Source organism: Hyalella azteca, unplaced genomic scaffold (assembly GCF_000764305.2).
Source record: "Hyalella azteca isolate HAZT.00-mixed unplaced genomic scaffold, Hazt_2.0.2 contig11727, whole genome shotgun sequence".
In the NCBI taxonomy this organism is placed as follows: domain Eukaryota; kingdom Metazoa; phylum Arthropoda; class Malacostraca; order Amphipoda; family Hyalellidae; genus Hyalella; species Hyalella azteca.
In genome coordinates, this window is record NW_025941713.1 from 34,763 (window position 1) to 62,325 (window position 27,563).

The following is a 27,563-nucleotide window of genomic DNA, read 5'->3' on the forward strand; positions in this document are numbered from 1 at the left end:
AAATTTTTATCAGTAATTTGATTATGGTACATCAAGAGGCACAAACAATTAATTCATATTTTCTAATGATTTTTGAATAATTTTAAACTTCACAGATTGCAATGGCTAGTGTTGAGAAGAATAGCAAGGGCCTGGAGCTAATGGACATAGTCCATAAGAAGAGATTAAAGGTAAGAAATGTATATATGCCTAGAAGCCTTGAAGAACTTCTGCTTTTTTATCCCTAAAATATACATTGTAGATTAATCATCAACACACATCATCTTGTTTTCATCAATTCTCCATGAGTTACCACTAACAAGTTCATTGGGGGGAAGAGGTGCTTGCAAAATAGTGGCAAATGAGATTTTTTGTTGACAACCGGTTATATGAGCAGCTTGGTACTCAGTGTTTACTCCAACATGATAGTGAAGAAAATGTTAAACTAGATGAGACAACTTGAACTGAACTGTGCCTAAAAAATACCTCATTTGCCATTAAGATGTGCCAGGGAATTGGTTTTAATAATTTTTCAATCTATGTGGTGCCCTGGAAATGAGCCAGGTCTTCATTTCCTATGCATCTTACCCAGCGCTCAGGAAGTGATAGTCAATAAGTTTTGGCAACTACCGCCACCACCATTGCCCAATTCTGCATTTGAACAAGTTGAAAAAATTTGAATCTGTCTCTTCTGATTGGTGCATAAATTATTCATTTTGAATTTATACCTAAATGAATATTTCATTAAATCGAGTCCATAATTTAGAATAACATTGCACATTCTCCTTAAAGCTATAGCATTGACAACTATTGTTACGCATATAGATAATACAAGGATTCACACTGGACTGGAAATTTGACAAATGTTGAGTCTAGACTCAAGAAGATAATTCAAAGAATTGTTCCAAAGACAAGATATAATTGGGGCCTACTGACAAATGCTTGCATATTATATTTATCCATAAAGAGCAATGCTCACTTTATGACTGATGGCAAATGCTTTACTCTCTCAAACAATGTCCTACATCCAATCAGTAAAATCAGGCCTAATTTGCCAAGAAATGCAGGTTGAACTGATCATCTCATGATTTATTTTTTGAAATTGCTGGCAAAAATGTACGTTTTTTTGTAATTTTCACCCTGCAATAGGTATTTCTTTAAATTAAGCAGTGTCAGCACAAATTGTTGAAAGCCATGTAGTTACTACAAAATAATCAGACTTAATTCAGTTGTGAATAGGATCATTCAAAACAGAAAGTTCTGCTCTACAAGACTGATATATTTTTCTCTTGCAAACATGTTTATTAAGCACCTATTTACCAAGTTCAAGGCATGTTATGTTTTGGATGTGTTTTTCTTAATTTTCACAAATTTTTAAGCAGTGCATTGCAGAAGAAAATCATATCAATCACATAGAGCCAAATTCTCTTGAATGCTACTATTCATCATGAAATTCAGATCATTGATTTTGTAACAATTGGCTTTAAACTTGAGTAAATTTTGCCATTTGTGCTGACAGCCAGGTTTGATGATATCCAAGAAGGCAGCTATAAAGCCTAGGCTGTTGCATGCCTTGCATCCAACATTGTCATATAGCTTAGGTAAAAGTTTAAGCCTATTCTATACTATCTTTATCTGCAAGCAAATTATTGAAGTCTGAATATTGATCACAATTATTTGCATTGAGTTGTGACAAATTTTTGAAGTACACTTTTGGCTGAATTATTGACTGAATTTTATTATTTATTTTAATTCTTGACTGAATTTTATATCAGTAAATAATTTTGGTTTATATCAGCAGGCAAAGTTTTACAGGGTCTCATCTTGCTAGCCCTTATGCTGAGTTATTCCCAATTTTTTGAGACCCCAAAATGTCATTTTGTTAGATGTTACACACATGGAGCCTGACATTCCTTCAGACTGGCAGTCTAGATATGCAGCATTTGCAGCTAGAGGCTTGAAATCACAGAGAACCTAATTTAATATTTGTTTAGTTTGTCTGTTGCAATTTGGATTCATGATGGTGGGAACTGAACTATTTTTTACTTTAATGCAATGACCCACTCAAAATTAATGACCCACTCAAAATGCAATGACCCACTTGAGACTTATCTGCAGTTTAGAAATTTCTGCCTGTATGTGTAAATTTGTTGCCATTGGAATTACATTTTCACTAATTGTAATAAAGACTGACCTATGGTGCTAATGAAACTATAACATTCCTGTGAGATTTAAAATTTGAGAAAATCACATATGATGTTGCGTTCACAAAATTAAAGCGAAAAATTGAATTTTTACAATATTGTCTAGCCATAGTAGTATTTATAAGAGTCATCTTTCTACCCTTTAATAGATTCAATAGAATGATATATAACAGATCTTCTATGTAGAAAATAATATTTTCCTAGTATTTTCATGTCTTTAATATCCTTCCTACAGCATTTCTCTACCAGAAATATAAAAACATTATTGCATGCAGTGCTTGGCCAAATGTTTGGGAATGTGATGGCTGAGTATGTTTGAAAGGAGATTAAGAATAATAATTTCATTCATCTAATCATTATTTATTCTTAGTTTGCAGGTAGCATTGCTGACTTCAAATTTTGCAAGAAGAGGGTTCAGGTCAGAAGCAAGTCATTGGACGTCCCTGAATCTTTTCATTCAATTATATATTGGATGTCTCGTGAGCAGCGTGTACAAGGTAAATGTTGATCTTAGTCATTATTAACATTTTTCCTCATGAAGGTCTGATAAAGCTTTAAACTTTTCTAATCCATATTAGTTTAATTTGAGGTTTTTCTATTATTATTTTCTCTTGTAAAAAATACAGTTGATCCAAATATTTGAAAACAAATATTGAAAAATACAAATATAGGTACCCAACTTCCACTTTTTACAACACTTCTCTTTAACTTCACTTCTTGTTTGTTTGTCTGTCTGTCTGCTACAAATCTTGTAATCGAAATTTAACACACTTCTACTTATCCTATCGATCTGAAATTTTGCACACTTGTGTAAAGTTGGAGACAATGCATAAATCAAATGTCAAAATAAATTATTTTAAAAGGTAAAAAAATTTTTTTTAATATTAAAAAAATTGAAAATGTAATTTTGTCAGCTACAAATCTTATAACTGATATTTGACACACTTTTACCTGTCTAATTGATCTGAAATTTTGCACACTTGTGTGAAGTCAGAGGCAATGCATGAATCAATTAATAGAATAAATAATTTTGAAAAAAATTTATATTTTAAAAAAATTGAAAAATTAAATTTTTTAATATTCGAAAATTAGATGAGAAATTCATTGTACATCTGTAAGATTGGAGGCACTGGATTCTTTGGAAGTGTTGTCTTTAAAAAGTAATTTTTAAACGTATCTTATTATCCACTGCTTTTACCACATTGTATGCATAACTTTAGTTTATAATGCTTTGCTTTTATTTATACCTACCGAAGTTTTCACATAGGTGCAGTACCTTTTTAGCAGTCCTCTATTTTTCTTCATTTTCAGATAATTGGGCATTCCTGTTTGCTCAGAGGTTGGCTCTGAAGAACAAAGTTCCCCTAAAAGTTGTATTTTGCCTGGTACCAAAATTCATGGATGCTACTTTGCGTCACTACAGTTTCATGATTCAAGGTATTGTTTTACAAGGATTTTTGCTAGGGAATGCATGATTTTGTCTCTACTATATATAGATTTTATATTTTTTAATTGAGCCTTACCTATTTAAATAAATCAAATAAATTCACCAATAATTTCAACCAGTTTTAAATTTTTGATTTTTAGTTGTACTCTTTAAAATGAAACTCTTTATTAAGGCAATCAATGTTTCTGTATGTTCCTGTGTGCTTTTTGTGATCACTGATTTTCATACTGTATATTCTGTACAGTGGGTAATATCAAGTTGTTTTTCAGTTATGTGATCTTAATGCACTGTTCCACTTGTGATTTTTTTTTCTTAGCCTCACACCCACAATAAAAAATGTATATATGTGGAAAAAAGATCTTAGCCTTTAATTCTTTTACTTATTCTTTCATGCAGGGCTGAAAGAAGTTGAGTTTGACTGCAAACAGTTAGGAATTCCATTCCACTTGCTGATGGGGCAAGCCAAAGACGTTCTTCCTGCTTTTGTTACCAAGAACAACGTTGGTGGCGTTGTGACCGATTACTCCCCGCTGAGAACCCCGAGGCAGTGGGTGGCAGATGTGCTCAACAAACTTCCTAAAGATATTCCTTTGTGTCAAGTGAGAGTCTCTAGTAAAAGTCCCATCAAATTTAAGTTATTGAAACTGGTGGTGAAGTAATCAAGTGAAGAATAAATGGATTTAAATAATTGCTGTTAATTTTGTCTTAAATTTCATCATTTACAGGAAAATCTTTGAAATGTCATTTACTGGATTGTTATTCAGGTCCATCAATAATTTCAAATTTAGTTAATCTAGCATTTCAGACTTGCAATGTTATTTTAATCTTGTTTTATTTTCACAATGTTAATCAAAGGGCAATCTTATCCATTTTATCATTTATGACATATAATAATACAGTATATTATTTATGTAAAGCTAGTCCCCTGCTTATTCTTTATTTATGCACTTTAGTAGGTATATATATGGCTGCAGCTACAATTTTCAAAAATGTCATAAGGTTCAATAATAATATGAACTATCTCAATTAATGTATTTATTCCAGTTAATTTGTTCTTGGTAATGCAGTTCTATGTTCATATGCAGGTAGACGGTCACAATGTTGTGCCAGTGTGGGAAGCTTCGCCCAAGCAAGAGTACGCAGCGCGCACCATACGCGGCAAGATAACCAGCAAGCTGGACGCATACCTCACTGAATTCCCTCCTCTCATCGCCCATCCCTTCCAAGACAAGGAGCATGAAATTCCAGTAAATACTTGCTGTTATTTGGTAGCAGGTTGGTTCAATAGTAGGATTCATGGATGATGTAGGATTTGGAATAGAAGGATTCATGGATGATATAGGATTTCATCATCCATGTTTGATGTCAAAATTCCGTTAATATGGAAATATTCATTTGCAATTTAACTATGTATGCAATTTGACAAGGTAAAAATCAAATAAATGAATGATTGTAATTTTTTCCAGCAAGTTATGTATTTGATAAATTTTAAAATTTCTAACGATATTTACTTTTTTGAGACAAGAGGTGCTGTTATTCCAAGAGCTGGTAGAAGACAAGCTTAGTTCATTACTAATGACTAATTTCATCTTCACTAAATAAGAATGCTTATGCTTAAAAGAATTTTTTCTTGTGGCAAAATTGATCATAAAAGAAGTCCCCAGTAATAGTTTGCTTGTTTTTGTTCGAAATGAAAAACATTTTTAGTAAAGAAAACTGGAAAAAACTTTTAACATCACTCCACTTACCAAACATGATACCCACTTCATTTAAACTTTAATTTCCAGTTCAACAAAGTATAAACTCACTTGCTGCTATTATTTCATTCATATAATGAAATAGATGAGTGGTCTGAATATATGATGCAGCTCCTCTAGCGGTGACATTGTATTAGACTCCTAGCAAGAAAAATTTTAATTTGATTGATAAGATTGAAGCACGTGGAGTGCAAACGTTTTGAATCACAAAACTTCCATATTATTATTTATAAGATAGAGACTTTATTCTAGGTACTCACTATAACATTTATTCATATGTTGCTGATATAAAACATGTTGCTGTATAAAACTATCATTTCAGAAAGCAAAGGATATTTCTGCCGCAATCTCGCACTGAATGAATCCACTTCCTTTATTGATAATCATTTTTATTTTTACTCATTAAATTCAATATCATGAATTATTGTATTCAATTAATAAAAGTAATTTCTTGAATCACTTCAATTCTCATCAGTAGAAGGATGTCAGAGATAGATTACTGTGAAGGTTTCTCAAGTGGATTGAAATCTGTTCCAAATTGCTTTTTAATGCACGTTCATTTAAAGACGACCGAAAATTTCCTAGAAAAATATTGGCATGCTTTCTTGGTATTGATCGATATAAATTCCAATTTTATTTGCTGATGACTAAGATAAAAGTGCTGTTTATGTTTTTTTTATTATAATGATGGACAGATTTAGCTACTTATCTGTTACTTGTATCAGAACAAGAAAGGGAAATGTTTTCCTGCTTCTGTCATGTTTCCCATTCAAATTGTGTGACAGTATGTGCTACGTTATTCTCTGGAGATGATTTTGTAATGTTTAACCGGAAAAATTACCAATTTTCTACTGTATCCTTAGTTACTCATCTGTTTCTATTCAACATCCGTACTGCATTGTTTGGTTACTTTGATATTTTATTTATTAAGTGTTCATTTATTTTTCTAGTCCTTTACCGCCTTCTATATTTACTCATATGTATTCTTGTCTGATGTTTTTCGTAGCGGCGTTTCGTTATCGACGTAACGCCACATTCGATATTTTATTTATTTAGTGCTCATTTATTTATATAAGTACTTTACTGCATGTTATATTTACTACGCAACGTAACGCAACATCTCCCCCCTGACAGACGACGGACTGTGCGGCCGTGGAGGAGTCCTTGGAGGTTGACACGAGCGTCGGGCCGGTCACGTGGGCCCGGGGGGGCACAAGCCACGCATTCGCAGTGCTCGCCTCCTTCTGCTCGCAACGACTCAAAAAATTCGCTGATAAACGCAATGATCCAAACGAAGACGCGCTTAGCAACCTCTCGCCATGGATACATTTTGGTATGATGCATAAATTATGTTGTATATAGTCAGATGGGGTAAGACAGGACCAAAATCACCAACAAGCATGTAGCATCTATACCATCAATAAATAAAAAACCGTAAACCTATCTCAAGGTGTAGTTATGCAATGAGCTTCTAAGCTACAACTCAGACTTTCTGCATACAACACAGTTTTTGGTACAGATTAAAAAAAGTGAGCTGGTCCCATCTTACCCCACTGGGGTAAGATGGGACCGGGGCTGGGGTAAGACAGGACCAACAGGTAATTCTTGTGTTACAAGATTTTTAATAAAAGTACAAACCTCTGATATTCAATATTATCAATCTAGAAACACATTATTTGATTACACAACCACTTGTTACTGTTTTGTATTGCAGGATGTCAACTCTATTGATATTTATCAGTCACATTGGAGTTTTTGTCACGAGAAAATTTTGTTAACTCTTTAATGACCAAATTTTTTTTAAGCGCTTAAATTTTTTTTTGTTATAATTTCTAGTGATTCCAGTCACTAAGTAGTGTATAGATGAGTATAAACATTGAAAATTGTACATTGAAAAATTGTAAGGCAACATTTCAGTCCACTTGGTCCTAACATTACATGTGACGGTATGATCCATTTAGTCTTCTGAGCGTAAAATATGGATGATATTATGTAGCTCTGGCATAGTTAATTATCATTTTATACATTACTTTTGCTAGCAACAATAGGCTTAAGAAGTCTGGCCAAGAAACTTCCAATAAACTCTAGTATTTTAGCAAAAATGCCTTATTTGAATGAGAGGCCAGGTTTCCACCTTCCATTCTTTTAGTTTCAATCATGATTGATTCATTTTCTTCTTCAAATTTGCTTTCAGAACTGGTTTCAGGCATATTGGTGAAACCAATATCGTATCCAATATCAGAAGACTTTTGATCCAGAGTCTTCATTAGATTCACTGAAGAATGGAGTAGCAAGATGTTGTTCACATAGACTGGGACGTTTTCTTGGAGAAGAAAATGTTTTTATGCTAAAGCTCTTGAAGGAGTCTGAAAGGCAAAAAATATTACAAGTGCACTTCAATAATGGCAAGTGTATGTAGATAGAAAATCGGTAAACTGAATTCGTGTTTCTCACTAATAGTGAGAAAAATATTGTAGAAGGGCACTAAATTATAGAACAGTAATGAAAACACAATTATTATACATCGTAATTCCCTACTTGCATGGTCTAAGGAACATGACTCAATGGTCACGTTTCAAACAATGCAGTTGTAAGTCCAACTGTACTGAAGGATTGCCTTTAGAAACACAATGTCATATATGCATGTAATTTTTATTTTATGTTCAAATTTTGCATGTGCACCCACTATTGTACTAGAAACTGTGTAGAATTATTCCAATGCTGTAACTTTTCTGATTTTCCCACCATAGTCCAATAAAGATTGGGAGAGTTCAACAAATGAATGGCACCACGGATTCCCAACAAGACCAGCGCTGTACGACGTAGTTGGCGGCAAAGAGTAGAGCTGCTCCACCGAAACAAAGCAGGGACACTTACCAAACACGTTCAAAACAACTATCGCATATTCCTTATCATGACAGTAATATTACACAGCATGTTTGAAAGGCAACCGTATGTTACACATGGTCATTAAAGGGTTAAGCATAGTAATAGTAGGTTGGCTTTGATTCATTGTAGAGCACTGCTAAATGCTACATGTATATTCCATTAGTGTCATTGTCTGAAAATTTATCAAATTGATAATAAAACCAATGAATAATAACTTAAGTGTCGGACATCATGTATTTTCTTGCTAACTGCATTTGTGGTGCACTTCTCCAAACATACCTAGCCCATGCTCTCTCACAAAGTTGTGATATTAATTATTTTTTATTTTTCACACAATGATTTTTCCCCCAACCACTCTTGCACATAGTTCTGCAGCTCACTAATGGGAAGATACATCCCTATTTTCTCCATCCCCTTGATACAATTTTCAATAGTAAGCTAAATTTCTCTAATTAAAAAAGCTAACTAGTTAGAATGGTTATTTTGAGCATAAGATGAAAATTTTGACCAAAATACTCCATGTTTACTTATGCACAACAATATACCTATTCATTTAAAAGCTACTTTTGATAAACTACGGGGTAAGAGAGGACCATTTGTGGGGTAAGATAGGACCACTTGTGGGGTAAAACAGGATCATGTAGTGGTCCCCTCTTACCCCATGTCCGGTCCTTTTTTACCCCGTTTTAGAATAGATGTCACGCAGTGATGGTAGCAGGTAGGAATGCCTAGTATGTCTCAAAAGTTGCTTATTACTTGAGGTTACCTGCCTACATCCACAAACCTGGCCAAAAAATTTTTTGTAATCAGACAGAGCTTATTTCCCAAATAGGGTTAACTATTTTGTGACCCTTCATTACATAGGTTTTCTTTAAAAATTAACCAAAAATTCATTATTTGTAGAACAGGGTTGAAGCAAACACTGAAATGACTGGCAATGATTGCTCTAACATATTCTTTCATCAAATCAAATTCAGTGCAGTTAGAATGCACGCCATGGGCCGGTCCTTTCTTACCCCATGAAGGCTGCGATCCTGTCTTACCCCATTTGACTATAATGCTAGAAATAATAATAATGAATATGGTGTTGTCCCTCTGGTCGAGGCCTGGCTTGCTCTGAGCATTATATTATCATTTTGAATTTGCGTGTTCATTGTAAATGTCATTTTTTTAATAATGTTCACATTTTTTGGAAAAATCAGGAACTAGTTGAAATTTCTTGTTCTAGATAGCACATTTAGAAATAAATTAATAGTTTTAGCCTTCACCTTGTTCCTATAATCGTCGTCACATGTAATTGAATAGAATCCAATACATGCTAACGTTCTTGTTAATAACGAGAAAAAATCTTTGAAAACGTTCCAGATTCATATTTTTTTAATCCATATACGATTTTCATAGCTAAAATTAAATGTCGTCAGGACAATGAAAATTAAATGTAGTCTAAAATTAAATGTCGTCAGGACAATGAAAATTAAATGTTGTCTAAAATTAAATGTCGTCTAAAATTAAATGTCATTGTCATTTGTCATAGCTAAAATTAATATAAAATTCATGAGATTTTCATAGCTTTAAAATTACAGGGCAGATATCTGCGGCCCGATGCGTGCTGGAGGTGCAGCAACATAGCAAGAGCTGCCGTAGCAGCGTCGCATATTCCCGATTAATATTGTCGTATAATTTTATTTAAAAGGAAAATAAATGATTTCTATAAGATTTTCATAGCTTTAAAATTTCAGGGCAGATATCTGCTGCTCGGTGCGTGCTGGAGGTGCAGCAACATAGCAAGAGCTGCCGCAGCAGCGTCGAGGCCTACGTAACGTAGAAGAATGTTAAAATTAAATGTCGTAATATGAAATTCATAAGATTTTAATAGTTTTTGCATTTCAGGGCAGATATCTGCGGCCCGGTGCGTGCTGGAGGTGCAGCAACAGAACAAGAGCTGCCGTAGCAGCGTCGAGGCCTACGTAGAAGAATGTGTCATAAGGCGGGAGCTGAGCGACAACTTCTGCCACTACCAGCCTCACTACGACTCCCTGCTGGGCACCTCGGACTGGGCGCGTATCACCTTAGATGATCACAGGTCACTTGACTTAGTGGTCAACTTTTAGGTAGTTAGTTAGTTGACTTAGGTACTAGTCAACTTTTAGGTAGTTAGTTAGTTAGTTTAGTTAGTTTAGTTAGTTTAGTTAGTTTAGTTAGTTTAGTTAGTTAGTTTAGTTAGTTAGTGTAGTTTAGTTAGTGTAGTTTAGTTAGTGTAGTTTAGTTTAGTTAGTGTAGTTTAGTTAGTTAGTTTAGTTTAGTTAGTGTAGTTTAGTTTAGTTAGTGTAGTTTAGTTAGTTAGTTTAGTTTAGTTAGTGTAGTTTAGTTTAGTTAGTGTAGTTTAGGTTAGTTAGTTAGTTTAGTTTAGTTAGTTAGTTAATTTAGTTTAGTTAGTGTAGTTTAGTTTAGTTAGTTAGTTAGTTAGCTTAGTTAGTAAGTTAGTTTAGTTTAGCGTAGTTAAATTAGTTAGTTAGTTGAGTTTAGTTAGTTAATTAGTTGACCTAGTAGTCAACTCTTAGTTAGTTAGTTAACTTAGTTTAGTTTAGTTTAGTTAGTTAGTTGACTTATTAGTCAACTTACAATTCCCCTGTGATGCACACAGGTGAGATGGCTTAGTAGCTGGTGGGTAAAATATTCTTTTAACCCTCTACCGCCGTTTGTCACTCTCCGGGAACATAACTTTCAACTTGAAGTATACGTAAAATATTCAGTGTAGCAACCTGAGGACGTTTGTACGCAACAGAGAACATTTTTAAGTTGTCGTACGTGGCGGCAAATTATACGTAAACTATTGAGTGTAGCAACCTGAGGACGTTTGTACGCAACAGAGAACATTTTTAAGTTGTCGTACGTGGCGGCAAATTATACGTAAACTTTTGAGTGTAGCAGCCTGAGGACGTTTGTACGCAACAGAGAACATTTTTAAGTTGTCGTACGTGGCGGCAACCATCAGTGCAAGTCTTTTGCGCTCACTAGAACATATCTTTTTGGAGAAGTAGGCGCGTGACAATATTGCTATGGTTACTCATAATATTAATAATACTAATATTATAGTATATTAGTAATATTAATTTACTACTAATATAATAATATTGCTCCGGCTACTCATGTCAGGCGGTAGAGGTTAATTAATCGAATGCAAGTGAATCTCTACCTCAGTGTGGGGTCTGGTAGGGAACTGGCATTATATGCTTGCAGACAAGTTCAACTCATGGGTGAACTAATACAAGGTCAAGGTATTTGAAATTGGAAAGAATAATAACCTTGAAAGAATAATGAAGAATGAATTTAATTTGAAAGAATAATAACCAAGTTCAACCATGAGCTTGACTCATCAGTGTAGTAACAATGAACAATTACGGAGATTGCCCAATGATCTTAATGGTTGATAATTCTTCATATATAACAGTTGAGAGTAGTTCATGATTTTGCCAGGAGAGAATTTTAATAAGTTCTTTTTAATTCAAATCGTTGTGGAACTTCATTGAAAATTTAGCTGTCTAATTTGGTAATTTCAAACGTAAATAATCTACTTATCTTAAATTTATGCGCGTCTTAATGAGATCCTGTTTATACCATGCCTGTTTATGTTAGGATTAATTATAAGAACTAGAAATTGAGTTTATTCAATTGAATAGCATCTGATAGTCAAGGATCTTCACGACGTGCCAAGCCTTGCCAAGATAATTATCACTGACTATAAATCATTTTCCTCCCCATCCACCCTTTCATTTAGAATGCCTATTAGTTGAGTATCTTATATTTAAAATTTCATCCCTGTGCTTATTATGTTTCAGGAAAGATAAGAGAGAAAAAATCTATTCTCTCGCACAGTTTGACCGCGCAAAGACCCATGACGACTTGTGGAATGCTGCCCAGGTGATGGGATTGAAAAACTCGTTTTATTATCGATGCTTCAATACTGATTAAATTTAAAAACTTGCTTTATTATTGATGCTTCTATACTTTTGAATTTTAAAACTCGCTTTATTATCGATGCATTAATACTGCTTGAATTTAAAAACTTACTTTATTATCGATACATCAATACTGTTTGAATGTAAAAACTCGCTTTATTATCAATGCTTCAATACTAATTGAATTTAAAAACTCGTTTTATTATCGATGAATCAATACTGATTGAATTAAAAAACCTGTTATTTTATCGATGCATCAATACTGTTTGCATTTGAAAACTCGTTTTATTATCGATTTTCCAATACCGTACTGATTGAATTTAAAAACTCATTTTATCATCGATTCATCAATACTCAGGCAGTGTTCATATTTATACGAGTTTTATTGGTTATAATTTCTTGTGAAAGTTGCATTGTTTTAGGGTTTGAAGGCATCATTAATTTGACAGGAATATATTAAACTTAAATTAACACTTCGGTTAATATAACACAACACATATCTTCATTCATTCATATGTGTGATGTAAGAATTCAGCCTTAGATTGCAATTAGACCTCGTCACTCACCAATTGTATGATATTGGTAGAGATTTTATATTTTTAAACAGCATATTGGGTATGCTGATATTCATGAAGTGTTTCTGTCAAAAATGTTGTAACTTGCTTTTTCCTTGGCCACGCTATTGCCCTGCACTTCAAGTAGTATTCTACTCAAGTAGTATTCTAGTCAAGTAGTATTCTAGTCAAGTAGCATTCTACTCAACTAGCATTCTACTCAAGTAGTATTCTACTCAAGCAGTATTCTACTCAAGTAGCATCCTACTCAAGTAGTATTCTACTCAAGGAATATTCTACTCAAGTAGCATTCTACTGAAGTAGCATTGTACTCAAGTAGTATTCTACTCAAGTAGAATTCTACTCAAGTAGTATTCTACTCAAGTAGTATTTTACTCGAGTAGTATTCTACTCAAGTAGTATTCTACTCAAGTAGTATTCTACTGAAGTAGCATTGTACTCAAGTAGTATTCTACTCAAGTAGTATTCTACTCAAGTAGCATTCTACTCAAGTAGTATTCTACTCAAGTAGTATTCTACTCAAGTAGCATTCTACTCAAGTAGCATTCTACTCAAGTAGTATTGTATCGATGAATTGCTAAATAATTGCCCTTCTTGGTGTTCAGTATTCTATTCAAGTAGTATTCTAATCAAGTAGTATTCTACCTACTCAAGTAGTATTCTAGTCAAGCACTATTTTTCTGTCCATTCAAATCTTACTCTCACTGCAGGTTCAGCTAGTGACGGAGGGCAAGATGCACGGCTCAAGTATTATTCTACTCAAGTAGTATTCTGCTCAAGTATTATTCTACCTACTCAAGCAGTATTCTGCTCAAGTAGTATTCTACTCTATTAAGTACTCTACTCAAGTAGTATTCTAGTCTAGCACTATTTTTTCTGTCCATTCAAATCTTACTCCCACTGCAGGTGCAGCTGGTGACGGAGGGCAAGATGCACGGCTTCCTGCGCATGTATTGGGCCAAGAAGATCCTGGAGTGGACCCCTGACCCCGACACAGCCCTCGCCTACGCCTTATACCTCAATGATCGATATTCTCTTGACGGGCGGGACCCTAATGGCTTTGTTGGTGCGTGTTGCAATAGTGAGATTCGCTAAACATCTTTATATATTAATATTTTTAGCGCATTTTCTCATTTATGGAAAAAATGCACTGTTGTGCTAGCCATGTCCGTCTGTCCGTCCGTCCGTGATTTCACGTTTTCATCGACGAGAAAATGCGCGCTCTGTCACTCACTGCAGTGAGAGGTGAGTTATATTTTAGGTTATTGTCTAGATTGAAGGTAAAATTTTATCAAAATTCTCGCTTATGTTACGTTAGTTCTTTTTTTTGCTAGCAATGGGCTGATAACGTGGGAAGCATGATTCTCAAATGCCTTTTATAGATGAAACTGGCATTCTTGAGTTTAATTCTTGTTAAACTCGGTTTTTCCGTTAGCAGTTCACGGCAAGAACTGATATTCTTCTCCATGTTCCAGCTATGTTACTATTGTTTTACAAAATTAACTTTTCTTGCAGATAAAAAGCATATATATTTTATCGAATGAGTGCCATATCTAGAAAAATATAATTTAATTTGATTATTTTAAGTACCTATTCTAATTTTTTATTAAACACTATGCAATTTAATTTGTTGTGAAATATCACCTATTTATCTAAACTGTTTTCAGGTTCCTTATGGAGCATTGGAACAAACTTCATTCGTGACGCTTGATCATTTGTTGTCAAATATTTTATATTTATTTTAGTAATTTAACTTTTATTTTCCAGGCTGCCTATGGAGCATTGGCGGCCTTCATGACCAAGGCTGGAGGGAGCGGGAAGTGTTCGGCAAAATACGCTACATGAACTACGCGGGCTGCAACAAGAAGATGAACATCAAGGCTTTCGTCAGCAAGTACAGAGTCAGGGAGGACATGCCTGGTCAGTAGTTGTCATGTCTGGTGCGTTTCCATTAATTTTAGCAAGTGAACTCTTCATTTTATTCAGCTTTTTATCACTGTTATTGAGAAGAGTTACTACTCGTTATCTTAATTTATCGAAGTATATCAATAATTTCTTGATTTTAGCAAGTGAAATTTTCATTTTATTCTGCTTTTTATCACTTCTAGTGAGAATAGATACTCGTCATTTCACTTTATCGAAGTATATTAATAACGTTTCGGTTTTCTGATATTATGCTGAAATTTTGATGTATATGGTAATACCTATTTCACATTTACCGATATAAAGGTAGCCTATTTTCTTCACCTGAAATTTTTGAATATTATATTGTCCATCTGGTAAATTTGGAATCATTAAAACATAGATTTATAGATTTTCAATGGGACACGGTCCATCGATAGGGCGCGGAGATCTGCCCTATTGATGGATCTGCGTTCGAGAGTTGGCATTTATTTATTTTGGCATTTAAAATAGAGAGAAGTACGACAATTAATAATAAAACGATAACCAACTGCCAGACCCCCAGCAAAACACGAGTATCGTCTTAGCTCAGGGCTGCATTTCTGCACTATTCAGAGAGTGGGAAGTGCGATGCATTTGATCGTTGCTGCAATTCATTACTTTCAACCAGGTTACCTTGATGCTTTCTGAAAAATTACTAAGATTATCACAGTAGTCGATGCCCAGGACGAGAAGATGTTAATTGCTTGTACCTGTGTATGAAGCGTACTTCTGCTACATGACACGACTCGCGTAAAGCCTTGTTTCCGTGTTCAGCGGGACTTCAGGGTACTCATGCTGGGGATACATTATTCTGCAGAATGATAACCTACATGTCAGGCATTATTCTGCAGACCGGCCGGTACATGTCGGGCATTATTCTGCAGACCTACCGGTACATGTCGGGCATTATTCTGCAGAGCTACCGGTACATGTCGGGCATTATTCTGCAGAGCTACATGTCAGGCACTATCCTGCAGATGATAAACTACATGTCGGGCATTATTCTGCAGACCTACCGGTACATGTCAGGCATTATTCTGCAGATGATAACCTAAAAATCGGGACCCGAGTTCTTCTAATCGCCACATGCGTTGCTTACAATAACATGTTTAGGTATTATAAATAACAGAATTAATGGAATATTCAGTGCAGATCAGAATTGATGATTTCGGCCATGTATGTACACATGAGTAATTTTGTTTGAGCAAAGTAGATAGGTATCCATGCTTGTACCGCATGGGCTTTTACTGAGCATAGTGCTAAGATATCGATTAAACTCTTGCGTTTAACTTCAGGTGGACAATATTTAGAGCGGTATAATGTGTTTACTCTGTAATGGATGTTAAATTAAATGCACTTTTATTCCGTCTGCAATTTTTATTGATTTTGGCCCCACCGTAGAGAGAATAATTTTTAAAGTAGCATTCCACGCCATGAGGTTGAAGTTTGTAGCTCATTCATTAAATGAATTCTTATTTGTAATGGAATGGAGCCAAAGTTTCTAAAAACTCTATTGCTGTTGTCAGCTTAACATTAAGAGAATATCCTCGTAATTTTTTCATAGATTTGAAAACCGATTCACGGTTCGATTTGCACAGAGTTGTCGATAAATAATCAAAGATTTCTACCACAGGTGCGACTAATGTCAAAAACGATCTCCAAGTTACATCTACCGCCTTCACTGTCAACAAAAAGAAGCGTGAAGATGAAGACAGCGTTCAAAGTGAAGCGCCAAAAAAGAAAGCCAAAACTGGTTCCCGAAACTCGAAGAAAATCGTCTCTTTCAGTGACGATGATGAATAAGAATTACCATTTTCAACCAAGTTTCAGTTAGCGTGAATGATATTCTTTTGTTTGAGTTTGAAACCTGCAGTAATTAGTTAATGATGTTGGGTGACAGGTTTCTGTTCATTGCTTAGAGGTGATGAATAGTTTTGAAAGTAAACTTATGTACTGCTGATCTAATTGGTCTTTTTGCAAGACTGAACTGCGGACATTTTATTTTGTTTGGATTGGGATAATGTTGTGTTTGTTTTATATTTTCATTATTAATATTATTATTATGAATCATGATGTTGATAAGTAATCAATAGGTTTTTTGGAAACTTGTTAGAAATTAAGTCTTCTTTTTTTTTCGTCGGAAACCTTTAATTTACTGAGTGTTGTCTCAAGTGATTAGGATTTATTCATTAGTTAAATTTATAAAACTGAACGTCATTTCACGATTTCCGTAGTTTATCAACACAAGAGCTGTGACGAGTTGTACAAATTTTATATGAATACAAACAACATACGGTATATTATTATTAGTTTACGCCATTGGGTTCAGTAATGCTTGGGTTCAGGAATGACAAGTGATTTGAAAATGTTTGTTGTCTGTCGCTCTCCTTGCTTGTTTGACTTCATTGTCGTTCATTTCATAAATGGAACTATATTTTGTATACGTACCTTCAATCTGGCGTAAGCAGGATTCGTATGAATTCGAAAAATATCGAATACTTTTACATGGGCACAAAATTTGAATGGAAATGGGAGTTTGAATGGAACAGTTAATAGGTTGGTGAACTTTATACTTACCATATTTTGCCGTGTGTGGACAGGGTTCATGAATTCTTAAATTTATGGAGTCAACTTCCAGAGATAGGATAGGTCAATAGGTTCCTTCTCTTTTAGGAGTCTTTGAACAAATAATTGTTGGTAAAACTATACACGAAGCTAAGTATAGATTATTTTTAGCTGATTTGATCAGAAATTGTGTTGTTGATTATTTTTTGACTGGCAGGCAGGGATTGTTATTAGTCGCATGTGTTAGTGAGATTTTGAGTTAAGAATATCAGTGACACAGATTTTTTAGTACGAAACTTGTTCAAGTTTGAAACTAACCATGACCTTCATGCTAAATTCACAAATGTCATCCAATATATGCTACTTGTACCTGAAATTAGCTGGTCTGGTGCTAACCAGTCTAGATAGCGTCCAACACACTTGGATGAACTTCAATGCAACTAAGGCTTTCTTCTCTGGTTTCAGGCTTAGCACTGAGTACTCAATCGACCTCGTTTGTTGTCTGCTTTCCTATAGCAGCATACCGTGTTCAGTTGTGCAAGCCTTAAAAGGTTATTAATTTTCGTTTTTATATATTCTCGAAGAAGGAGCAACGCTATCTTTATACAGAATTTATTTTCAAGTAAAACTTCATATCACATCTTACTTTAATAAAAGAATACAGAAGCCATAGTGAAGTTTATTCATTATGACACAGGATCACAATGCAAGTGAATACATCTTACTTTAATAAAAGAATACAGAAGCCATAGTGAAGTTTATTTCATTATGACACAGGATCACAATACAAGTGAACTATCATACATGCGTATTCATTCATGTCCAAGAAATGTCCTGTACAAACTCTAATTATGCCTGCGAATCACCAGTAATCGGGCATTTGGTTTCATCTGAGAACTGAACTTGACTGGGGAGTGTGGGTAATTTGTCAAGCCGATAAAATACATTTCTCTTCAAGCATGTTCACCTAAGTAGAGACTCTTCAATCAAATGCCCAGACACGCATAATGAAACTAGAGCTTCTTATATTTCAGATTTCCCTAAGGAATACACATTCCATATAATGAAATAGAAATATTGGAATTTTTACATGCAGCGCGACATCCTATGACTGATGCAATAACTGAACTTGGAAGCAAGATCAATTGCTAAATCACGACCTCCGAGTCTGAAAATGTTATCTATGAAACTGGATAAGAAAATGGTTTGCATACTGGCATTTCTATTGGTATTTTCAGCACTACTCAAAAAATGTATGAGCTTTTTAATGGCGCAAGCATCCGTGAACGACTTTGAGAAAAAAATACCCGAGCTGAAGAACTAATCCTGGCTATGAGTAGAGTGGAAAGCATTGTGTCATAATATTTGTAGTGAAACTTTTGAATTTTCATTCACTTCAGAATTGAATTTTGTAAATTCACATCCACATGTGAAAATCCGTGTACATCAAAGTTCAATGCACGTTTCGCATTACTGTTGAGCCGTGCATAAAATAGTTTTACCTTATTTTAGGCCGAGATCCAATTTTCCAAAGTTTTTCAACCGCACTGGTAAACATGTGGCCACTAAACTCGTCTGATTGCCGTGACTAGTCCCAAGATACGAATAGCTTTAAGATGATTGATACATCGTAGATAAACATTTAAAATTCTTCCATGATTTTTCGCACGGTATTCTCTGGTATTACCGGATGCGACAACGTCGAACTCATCTGATGACCGTGACTAGTCCCAAGATACGAATAGCTTCAAGATGATAGATACATCATGGATAAGGATTTGAAATTCTTCCATGATTTTTCACACGGTATCCTCTGGTATTACCGGACGCGACAACGTCGAATTCATCTGATGACCGTAACTAGTCTCAAGATACGAATAGCTTCAAGATGATAGATACATCATAGATAAGGATTTGAAATTCTCCCATGATTTTCCACACGGCATCCTCTGGTATTACCGGATGCGACAACGCCTAACAAGTTCTTGTTCGCCTTCCCGCCCCCCGACGCGCTGCTTCATGGCCTCGTACCAGGAGCTGATGTCGGTGTTGGCCGTGAGGTCTTGGAAGGCATCGCATCCCTCGATGGCCGTCAGCACGCCGTACATGCTGAGGTCGGCCAAGTTTGGGGTCTTGCCGCCGGCGAACTCCCCGCCTCGCGATTTAACGAACTTCATCCACTTGTTGGCTTCCTCGTACAGCGAATCACGAGGCTCGTCGCTAATTCGGTGCCTGCGAGTGAGATTGTTTAAATATAAATATTTTTATTAAACGAGTTGTCTTCATATCCCTTAATTAATACAGTTAGGAATTACGTACTTCACCGAAGGAGTATATACAATGAGCAGGTCATCAATTTCTCGTATCGATTATCTTGGTGGTACATTAAATTTTTCCTGATCAAAACTTGGATATCCGAAACGAGTTTTACTTTATAGGATATTTAATCCCTAGATTACTGACCAGATCAAGTATGAAACATTTGTTTTCTAACTCTAATAAACTTAGGGATAATCACGCCACCTCTCGTTCAGGATGAATACAAATCTTTTGAATAGCATGTAAGCACGTTTCACCAACTGTGACCTACCGTAAGAAAATCTCTCTAATGTGAGGTGACAGCCATGTTATAAATGACGAGTGAAAATAAGTCATGAAGTACACCAATTTAGAGACAACCTAATCTTTTTCACTAATAATTACAAACAATATTTATCACCTTTTCTTGAGTCGCTTGCCGATAAAGTACATGGCCGCTGCTCCCACGTACACGACGAGGAGTCGCTCCCAGGCTGAGAACAGTTCCTGCCAATTGCCAACCTGGAAATAAGTGAGTTGATAATAATCAAGATCAGGGGCGGAGCGGTTCTTTCTACACATGTTGGGTACAAGCAAAAGTACACGTAGCGACGTAAGTAAACGTAGCGGCCTATGTATACGTAGCGGTCTAGGTGTTCGTAGCGGTCTAGGTGCATGTAGCGGCCTAGGTGCATGTAGCGGCCTAGGAGCACGTAGCGGCCTAGGTGCACGTAGCGGCCTCGGCACATGTAAGCGACCTTGGCACACGTAGCGGCCTATGTACACGTAGTGGATTAGCTGGAATAACCGGCCGATTTCTCGCCCGCCATTGGTGGGTTTAGCTTGAAGAGCCGTCAGTGATTGGCTGACGGAGTTATAAACTTTTAATTTTTATTTTTTTATTGGACGGTCCGTACAGGTTTTATTTTTTTATTGGACGGTCCGTACAGGCTCTTTGCTGGCGGCATATTGCTTTTAAGCAAATTAAAGAGTACATAAAATACGACCCATTTTCGGGAGAGAATATGTACCTTCTAGTAATAGGTATGAAAATGCTGGAAACTAAACTGACGGCGAATATAAATGGTATAGTTACGAACTTCAAGGAATCCTCTGAAAACAAACAACCATATACTAAAATGATAGTTAACTGAACCGCTAATACGTTAGAGAGGATTTAATACGAATTAATTTCTCAAGTAAGCCAATAATTTTTACCCAATTTTTGGAACTTCGTTGTGATAAAACGGATCTACTGCCGTAAACTGCGATCACAAAGCCGATAAAATGGACAACCCAACATGACACTGAAACACAATTCAAATAAACTCTTGCTCTTTCAGAACTGAGCAGCAAATTACCTCATTTAGAAAGTTTGAATAACAATAATTATCACGACAATAAGAGCTTTTGACGGTGGTTTTAAAGTCTTAATATTGAAGGAATGCGTATGCTATAAATTCGTTTGTTTTAACAGCAGAAGAATTGGAGTTATAATATAAATCATTTTCAATGATTCAATACTAATGTAATTAAATGAATGTTGGAAAAAATATGAAAACGAGATCAAAAATTAAAAGCTTCAGCAGGAGAGATGTACCATCGAATACGTAAAGCGCAACTCATTCAGCACATAATTTCAAAGGGTAATTGTTTCCCCAAGACACACATTAAAATGGACGTTTTTTTACCTCCGAGAACCACGTGAACGCCTGCAGCGCCTCTGTAGGCGTCCTGTACACGTTAGGAGACAGCACATGGACGAATTTGTCGTCCACCCACTGTCGCCACTGTAGCTCTGTTGCACTGCAAGAATTTCAAGCAATTAAAACGGAGAAAATTAGAACAAGCTGAACGGAGCATCTCATAAAACATCACAGCGTTGCAATAACATTTAAATTCGAAACACTTTCCTTGAAATCTTGGTATGAAAAACTGATTACCGAGGTCTCAGTTGATAGTTTACTCTTTAGCTATAGTGTCAAGTAGAGTGTATACATTCAAAACTATGGTAAGAACGGCGGAAGTAAAAAAAAAACTTACAGGGCGAAGAAGCACAATTTGCAAACAGATGAGGGGGAAAAACTTCAGCAAAGGACAAAACACAAACATCTCAACTCACTTGTCTTTGGGATGTTTTAGCGCCTCCCTGTAATTTTCCCCATACATGATGCGGTATCGGTTGGAAAATTCCAGTTTGTTATCTTCATTGTAGAAGGAGGGATACCCGTCGAGTATTGTGAGGAAACTGTCACTAGGGTTACGGAGAGTTGACGCCAGGGCTGACATGATGACCGAGCTGTCCTTCAGTTGCTGGAAAAGAATAAGTAACTTTAGACATTGAAAATTTGTCAAAAATTTAGTTTCTGACACATGACTATCACAAATATACAATATAAAATTATAATAGATACTTGATATTTTAACATAGAATAGAAACGGCGAATGAATTTGAAAATTATTTCGTAACTTTTGGAGAACTTGTGAAAAACGGGATTATTTATAATACCAATATAGGAAATGATTTAAAACTCGGGATAAATCTCTTGAAATCACCGAAAAACAAACTGAATCTCTCGCTTACTGAAATGTGGAAAATACACTTAAAATCTTTTAATTTGAATATAACTAAAATTACTCACAGAAGCAAAGTATCAACTCAAGAACGTCTGCTTCCTCATGGCAGTTGTAAATATACTATAAATCCGGGATGTAGTACCTACTATCAAAAATAGTTACGGGTTCTCAACTCCGTCAGAGAATCACTTAGGGTTTTTCAAGCTCAACCCACTAATCACAGCTGGAAATTGGTTGCTAAGCATACTTAGGGTGCTCCGTGAACTTGATCCTTTCATCTCGGATACATTTACCATCTTCAATGTTATTTGTACCTAGTGACTTGGGACCAAGAAACGAATACATTTACCATCTTCAATGTTATTTGTACCTAGTGGCTTGGGACCAAGAAACGGATACATTTACCATCTTCAATGTTATTTGTACCTAGTGGCTTGGGACCAAGAAACGGATACATTTACCGTCTTCAATGTTATTTGCACCTAGTGGCTTGGGACCAAGAAACGGATACATTTACCGTCTTCAATGTTCTTGGCACCTAGTGGCTTGGGACCAAGAAACAGATACATTTACCGTCTTCAATGTTATTTGTACCTAGTGGCTTGGGACCAAGAAGTCCCGTCAGTCACAAAAGGGTAAAGCAAGGTTTGAAGGTACCTACGCCTCCAGGGGCCATACTTTCAAAACTTGCTAAGTGGAACATAAGTCTTACGCACTATTTTCTTATCTATGATTGGTGGATTTTGCTTGAAAGGCCGTCAATGATTGGCTGATGAACTTACGACCTCTTAACTTTTTTTGAAAGTATGGGCCCAGTTCATGATAGGCATTTTATTTATTGACTCACAAGTACGGTGCTGTCTCCATACTCAGAACCAGGAATCTCGACTACGAGGAAAGGAACTTTTCTGTACTTGGTCCACCTTGTTTGAGCCCTCGTTACTGAATTAACTTCAACCACATCATAAGAGAAGCCGTAGTAGTCCAGGAACGCGCGAACTTTGCAGCAGAAAGGGCAAGTCTGATACTGATACAAAGTAAGCTTCAGACCTGATGCGTCTCTAGGGTTCACTACCTGAAATTACAGAACATTAATTTAAATATAATCAGAATATAAATTTGTGACACGAATTAAAAATATATATTTATATCTTTGTTTCTGGAAATGATTTCCCCATGAATGAAAAGATGAAGAGAAGACTCAATCTTCATACTTTAATGGGTTTATAAACTGATAAAAAAGGAAATTAATTTTCTAGGTCTAATGAGGGGGTTTGCTGTGGAGAGAGAAACTTAAAAAATAAAAATGATAATAAATTACTATTATTGCCAATTTTGTTATATATTTTCACTAATTTTTGTTTAATAAAAGGAGAAGCAATGTGCATTTTTAGTGGAAGTTTTCAGGCAAGCTTGAAAGTTAGGGGAATGAGAATATTTTATTTTTTGCATAAGTAAAAATAACGGAGTTTGATGAAAAATTATATTGACATAAGAAGAATTTTAACATTAACTGGAACATATACTATACAACTGGAACAAAAAAAATGTGTGATATGATTGAACTAGACAATGGCAGTTGACATTAAAAATTCTATTTATATAATAGAACTCTTTCCCTATTACAACAAAAATAATAGAAGAGATACTCACTGATTTAGCTATTTTAGTTTCTTTTGGTCTCTCCTTGAGAATGTTTGATTCGCCCACTCGTTCATGGACAGAATTTATTTGGTTATTTGACAATTCATAATATTTTACATATGAATAAAGTATAAGAAGAGCAATGCTACAACCCATTGCTAATTTTATTTCAGAACGATTTCTTTGAAAAAATGTTTGTTCTTTGTGAGATTTGTCATAATTTTGATGAGAGTGGAATTGTGCTTGTTGTGTAAATCTTGACCAGGAAGGCTTTGGAGACGAGTAGACCATGCTAGCCGCAATATCTGAAACAATAAAAATTGCATGATAATCACATTAATAATTTACCCATAAGCAAGGTATAAAACATGCTATAGTAGGGCAAATGATGGTATTACACTTTGGTCTTTTTTTTTCATACAAACTTTTAATGCATTCCCACTCTCCACTCTTACTAATTTTTCTAAGAATCAAAACCTGCAGTTATACTATCTTGGTCATATGGATTAATTTAACCAAAAATTCGTAGTAACATTAATCTTACTAAACTCTATCTTGCCTGAATCTGGAATACTGGGGAAATTTTTCAAGAATAGCAGGCAAAAAAATGTTTTTTTCCCTAATTTTTATAGGAGAAATTAGGCAAGGGCCATAAGAACAGGTTAAATTGTCCACAAGCACAGGCATTTTTGTCTAATTTATGGTCGGTTTCTTTCCAATTTTCCACTTTTGGCCCTGGTCTATATTGTACAAAGAAAAAATGATTCAAAGACAAAAACAAATCTTTATCAAGAAGCTTTTCAAAAGCTATTAATTAATCTAGGCATGTTGATTTACTAACTTGCATATTGTTTGCATGAGAAGTTGTTGAGATGATGCCAGGAAGGTTGAAGACATCGAATCTTGAATAGTAAAGAGCTCATAGCTTTTCAATTACAGGGTCACTGGGTACTGGCAGCTGGAATTCTGGAAAGTTTAAAAAAAGTAGACAATATTTGAATATTGACAGAAACAAACAACTTATAAATTTAGATTGAAAAATGTCACAGACAAAATGAAAAGAGCTTCTTGACCTTGCCATTTTTCTAACCATAAAATTTTGGCTGTTATTGTGAACTAGTATGAAAAAGATCTACTCTCTGGGCTCTGACTGTTTTTTTAGGGGCAGTTATTCTCTCAAATTTGGGGTTTCAAGGACTTTTTTTTGAATTGCAAACACATTTTCTTAACTGTACAAGTTATGGTCAAACTGTAACAAGTTTTACGTACTTTTTCTAATTTTACTGTAAAAATATCTACACAAAGATTTGGCTTTACATCAGAGGCAACTCAGGCAATTGAGCGCATAATAGAATATAGAGCTGCTGAGCAGTCTTGCTGTTTATGACAAAGATGCAGTACCTATACAGTTTCAGGACTGCTAGTCACTAGACAGCCTAGACTTAGATAGATGTCTAACAAGACAAGAGTCAAGACAAAAAGTACAAGATCATTAACAAAAATGTTTTACATATGAAATGTTATGTTAAGTGTCAGCCCTACTAGCCCCTACAAAATGTTATTTTGGATCCCATTAGAGAAAATTGTAGGTGAAAATAGGCTGTAATTTTTCATCAAAGAAATTGTTATAATGTCATAGAAATGGGCAAATTTAGCCAGATACAAAGGCTTTTTGTCAATTGCCCAGACAGCCCAGTAACTTCTGCTGAATTTCCACTTTGGTCAGCTGTGTAGCCTACCTTGGGTCTGGGATTAAGAAGGACTGAAGGACAGAACACAGAAGGAGCATACAATGATAACATTTTTCATCTATCATCTTATTCATCTAAGCAACTTTTAAGCAAAATACAAGGTACAAGATGATATTAGTTGTTGACTTGTTGTTATTGGTGGGTTCACTTGGGTTGAACTTGAAGGTGCAAAAGTGAAAACTGAAAAGTCATGTGATGATATAACATTATTACTTTATTTACTTACATAACTCTTTTCTCTATTTATGGGCTTACAGGCCACACTCAGACTTAGACTACACTCACTCAGTCACTCACTGTACAGAGTCAGTTAAAGCTCAGTTTTATACAGAAGATAGGCATCATAGGCAGGACTGGAAGAATCCTATTTTTGTCTGAAATATTGCGGCTCTAATATCATATAATTTCAGTAGGTATGAAATCTCGCAGCTCAAATGTCATAAATTTTTGTTTGATTGAAAAATTGCGGTTTGCACTTTGCAAACATGTCACTTCATAAAATTTTCAACTTCCGCAATCCGCATTGCTTTACTGTTCCCGCCAAAATATCCTGCAGAAAAAACATAAACATCGTAATGTAAACAAATAAACTATACGTTTTGTTGAAGATTGTGCATAGTTGCTCAACTTACAAAACATGTGCTCAACTTACAGTAAAGACAAATTTTATTGTTGCCATTTGACTGTTTTAGGGAAAATTAGAGATTTGGGTAACACGTGCATGGACTTTGTAAATAAATTCGCACCTCGTAACCACTATGCAGAGAGTGGATGAATATTGCAAGATCTTTGGCGACGCTTCTGTAGCAAAATTTTTGCCTTCAGAAGATCTTGCCGACACATTTAGATTGAAATTCTTGCATTTAATACATTTCTCAGTCTTTGGTCAACTATTTTGAAAAAGTAAGGTTTCTGATATGTTGGACGGATCAGGATGCATGTGAAGCTTGTCCGGAAATCAGTTGCGATGAGTTCCCTCCAAAAAAATGTAAACATCAAGTTTACGATTACGTAGTTGCGGTCACATTAGAGCAGTCAAGACTGCATTATTACATGTTCAGTTGACACTTGCTGTACAATCGGACTGTTTTTAGGGTAAAACTAGTTATTTGGGGTAACACGTGCATGCAACCTTGTAAATAAGTTCGTGGCTTGTGAATAGTTTTTCATTACTCAGCGTAAATGGCTTTTCATTAAAAATTACCCGGCGACGCATCTTTAAAATGGCCGACGACGCTTTGGGCTTGAAAATCCATATATTGGCAACGCTGCATCCACCCTCTGCATAGTGGCCTCGTAAATGGCTTTTCATGGCCAAGATATGGAATTCACGGCTTGGTGAAATATAATCACGGCTCGAAGAAATGGAATCACGGCTGGCAAATCCATAAAACCGCGGCTCAAAAAATTCAGTCGCGGCTCACCAAGCAGATATATTCCATGCCTGATCATAGGCATAGGCGGCCCTACCTAACTAAAAATTACCGGGAATGGGTCAATGGGAAGATATATGTAAAAAACAATTTTTAGTTTATGAATGTATAAAAATTAGTGTAGAGAACGTCAGACCAAGAAAAGATGGAAATATGAAAAACTGCCGACAATTCTATTCCATTCTAGTGATTCTACTAGTTATGCCGGAATGGCCGGGTTATATAAGCCGGGTTTTTTTTTTTTATAATTGATTTGTAGGCTTCGGGTATGCCGGTAGCACACCTCCCAGCCTGAGCACAACTGGGGTTTTGGACACTTCACTTCACTTCTAGATCTCTTCACTTTCTAGCACCTCCACCAGCCAGTGTGGCAGTGAATTGTGAAAAGAAAAGGTACAATTAGGCTTGGTAGAATATTTACAGCCTGGTCACCATGTTGCAGTTAAGCAAATATTGACCAAGATGTCGGATGGCAGCAGTGCGTCTCCTCATTGGGGCATCCCCACCGCCGAGAGCTGAGGAGAGATCCCAGGGCAGAGAA

General features: G+C 35.5%; 2 protein-coding genes across 5 annotated transcripts; one reads left to right on the top strand and one right to left on the bottom strand.

Moving 5' to 3' along the window:
• On the top strand, window positions 1-17,984 carry LOC108669390 (deoxyribodipyrimidine photo-lyase-like). Its single transcript, XM_018156708.2, has 11 exons — window positions 1-170; window positions 2,554-2,680; window positions 3,495-3,620; window positions 4,027-4,229; window positions 4,716-4,877; window positions 6,522-6,720; window positions 10,167-10,359; window positions 12,116-12,197; window positions 13,717-13,876; window positions 14,578-14,730; window positions 16,388-17,984. The coding sequence occupies exons 1-11, from the start codon at window positions 102-104 to the stop codon at window positions 16,555-16,557; spliced, it is 1,644 nt and encodes a 547-aa protein (XP_018012197.1). The 5' UTR covers window positions 1-101; the 3' UTR covers window positions 16,558-17,984.
• LOC108669391 (prostaglandin E synthase 2) lies at window positions 17,908-27,221 on the bottom strand. 4 transcript variants are annotated; one of them, XM_047882980.1, is made up of 9 exons: window positions 25,875-25,896; window positions 24,680-24,804; window positions 23,848-24,143; window positions 23,042-23,269; window positions 21,740-21,930; window positions 21,309-21,423; window positions 20,039-20,139; window positions 19,267-19,551; window positions 17,908-19,130 (listed from the first exon to the last, which is right to left on the bottom strand). In XM_047882980.1, the coding sequence occupies exons 2-8, from the start codon at window positions 24,759-24,761 to the stop codon at window positions 19,275-19,277; spliced, it is 1,290 nt and encodes a 429-aa protein (XP_047738936.1). In that variant the 5' UTR covers window positions 24,762-24,804; window positions 25,875-25,896; the 3' UTR covers window positions 17,908-19,130; window positions 19,267-19,274. The 4 variants fall into 4 exon arrangements, with proteins under 4 accessions (XP_047738936.1, XP_018012200.1, XP_018012201.1 ...); XM_018156711.2 differs by lacking the exons at window positions 17,908-19,130; window positions 25,875-25,896 and adding an exon at window positions 27,075-27,221 and having other exon boundaries at window positions 19,256-19,551; XM_018156712.2 differs by lacking the exon at window positions 17,908-19,130 and having other exon boundaries at window positions 19,256-19,551.
• Window positions 27,222-27,563: the final 342 nt, after the last annotated feature.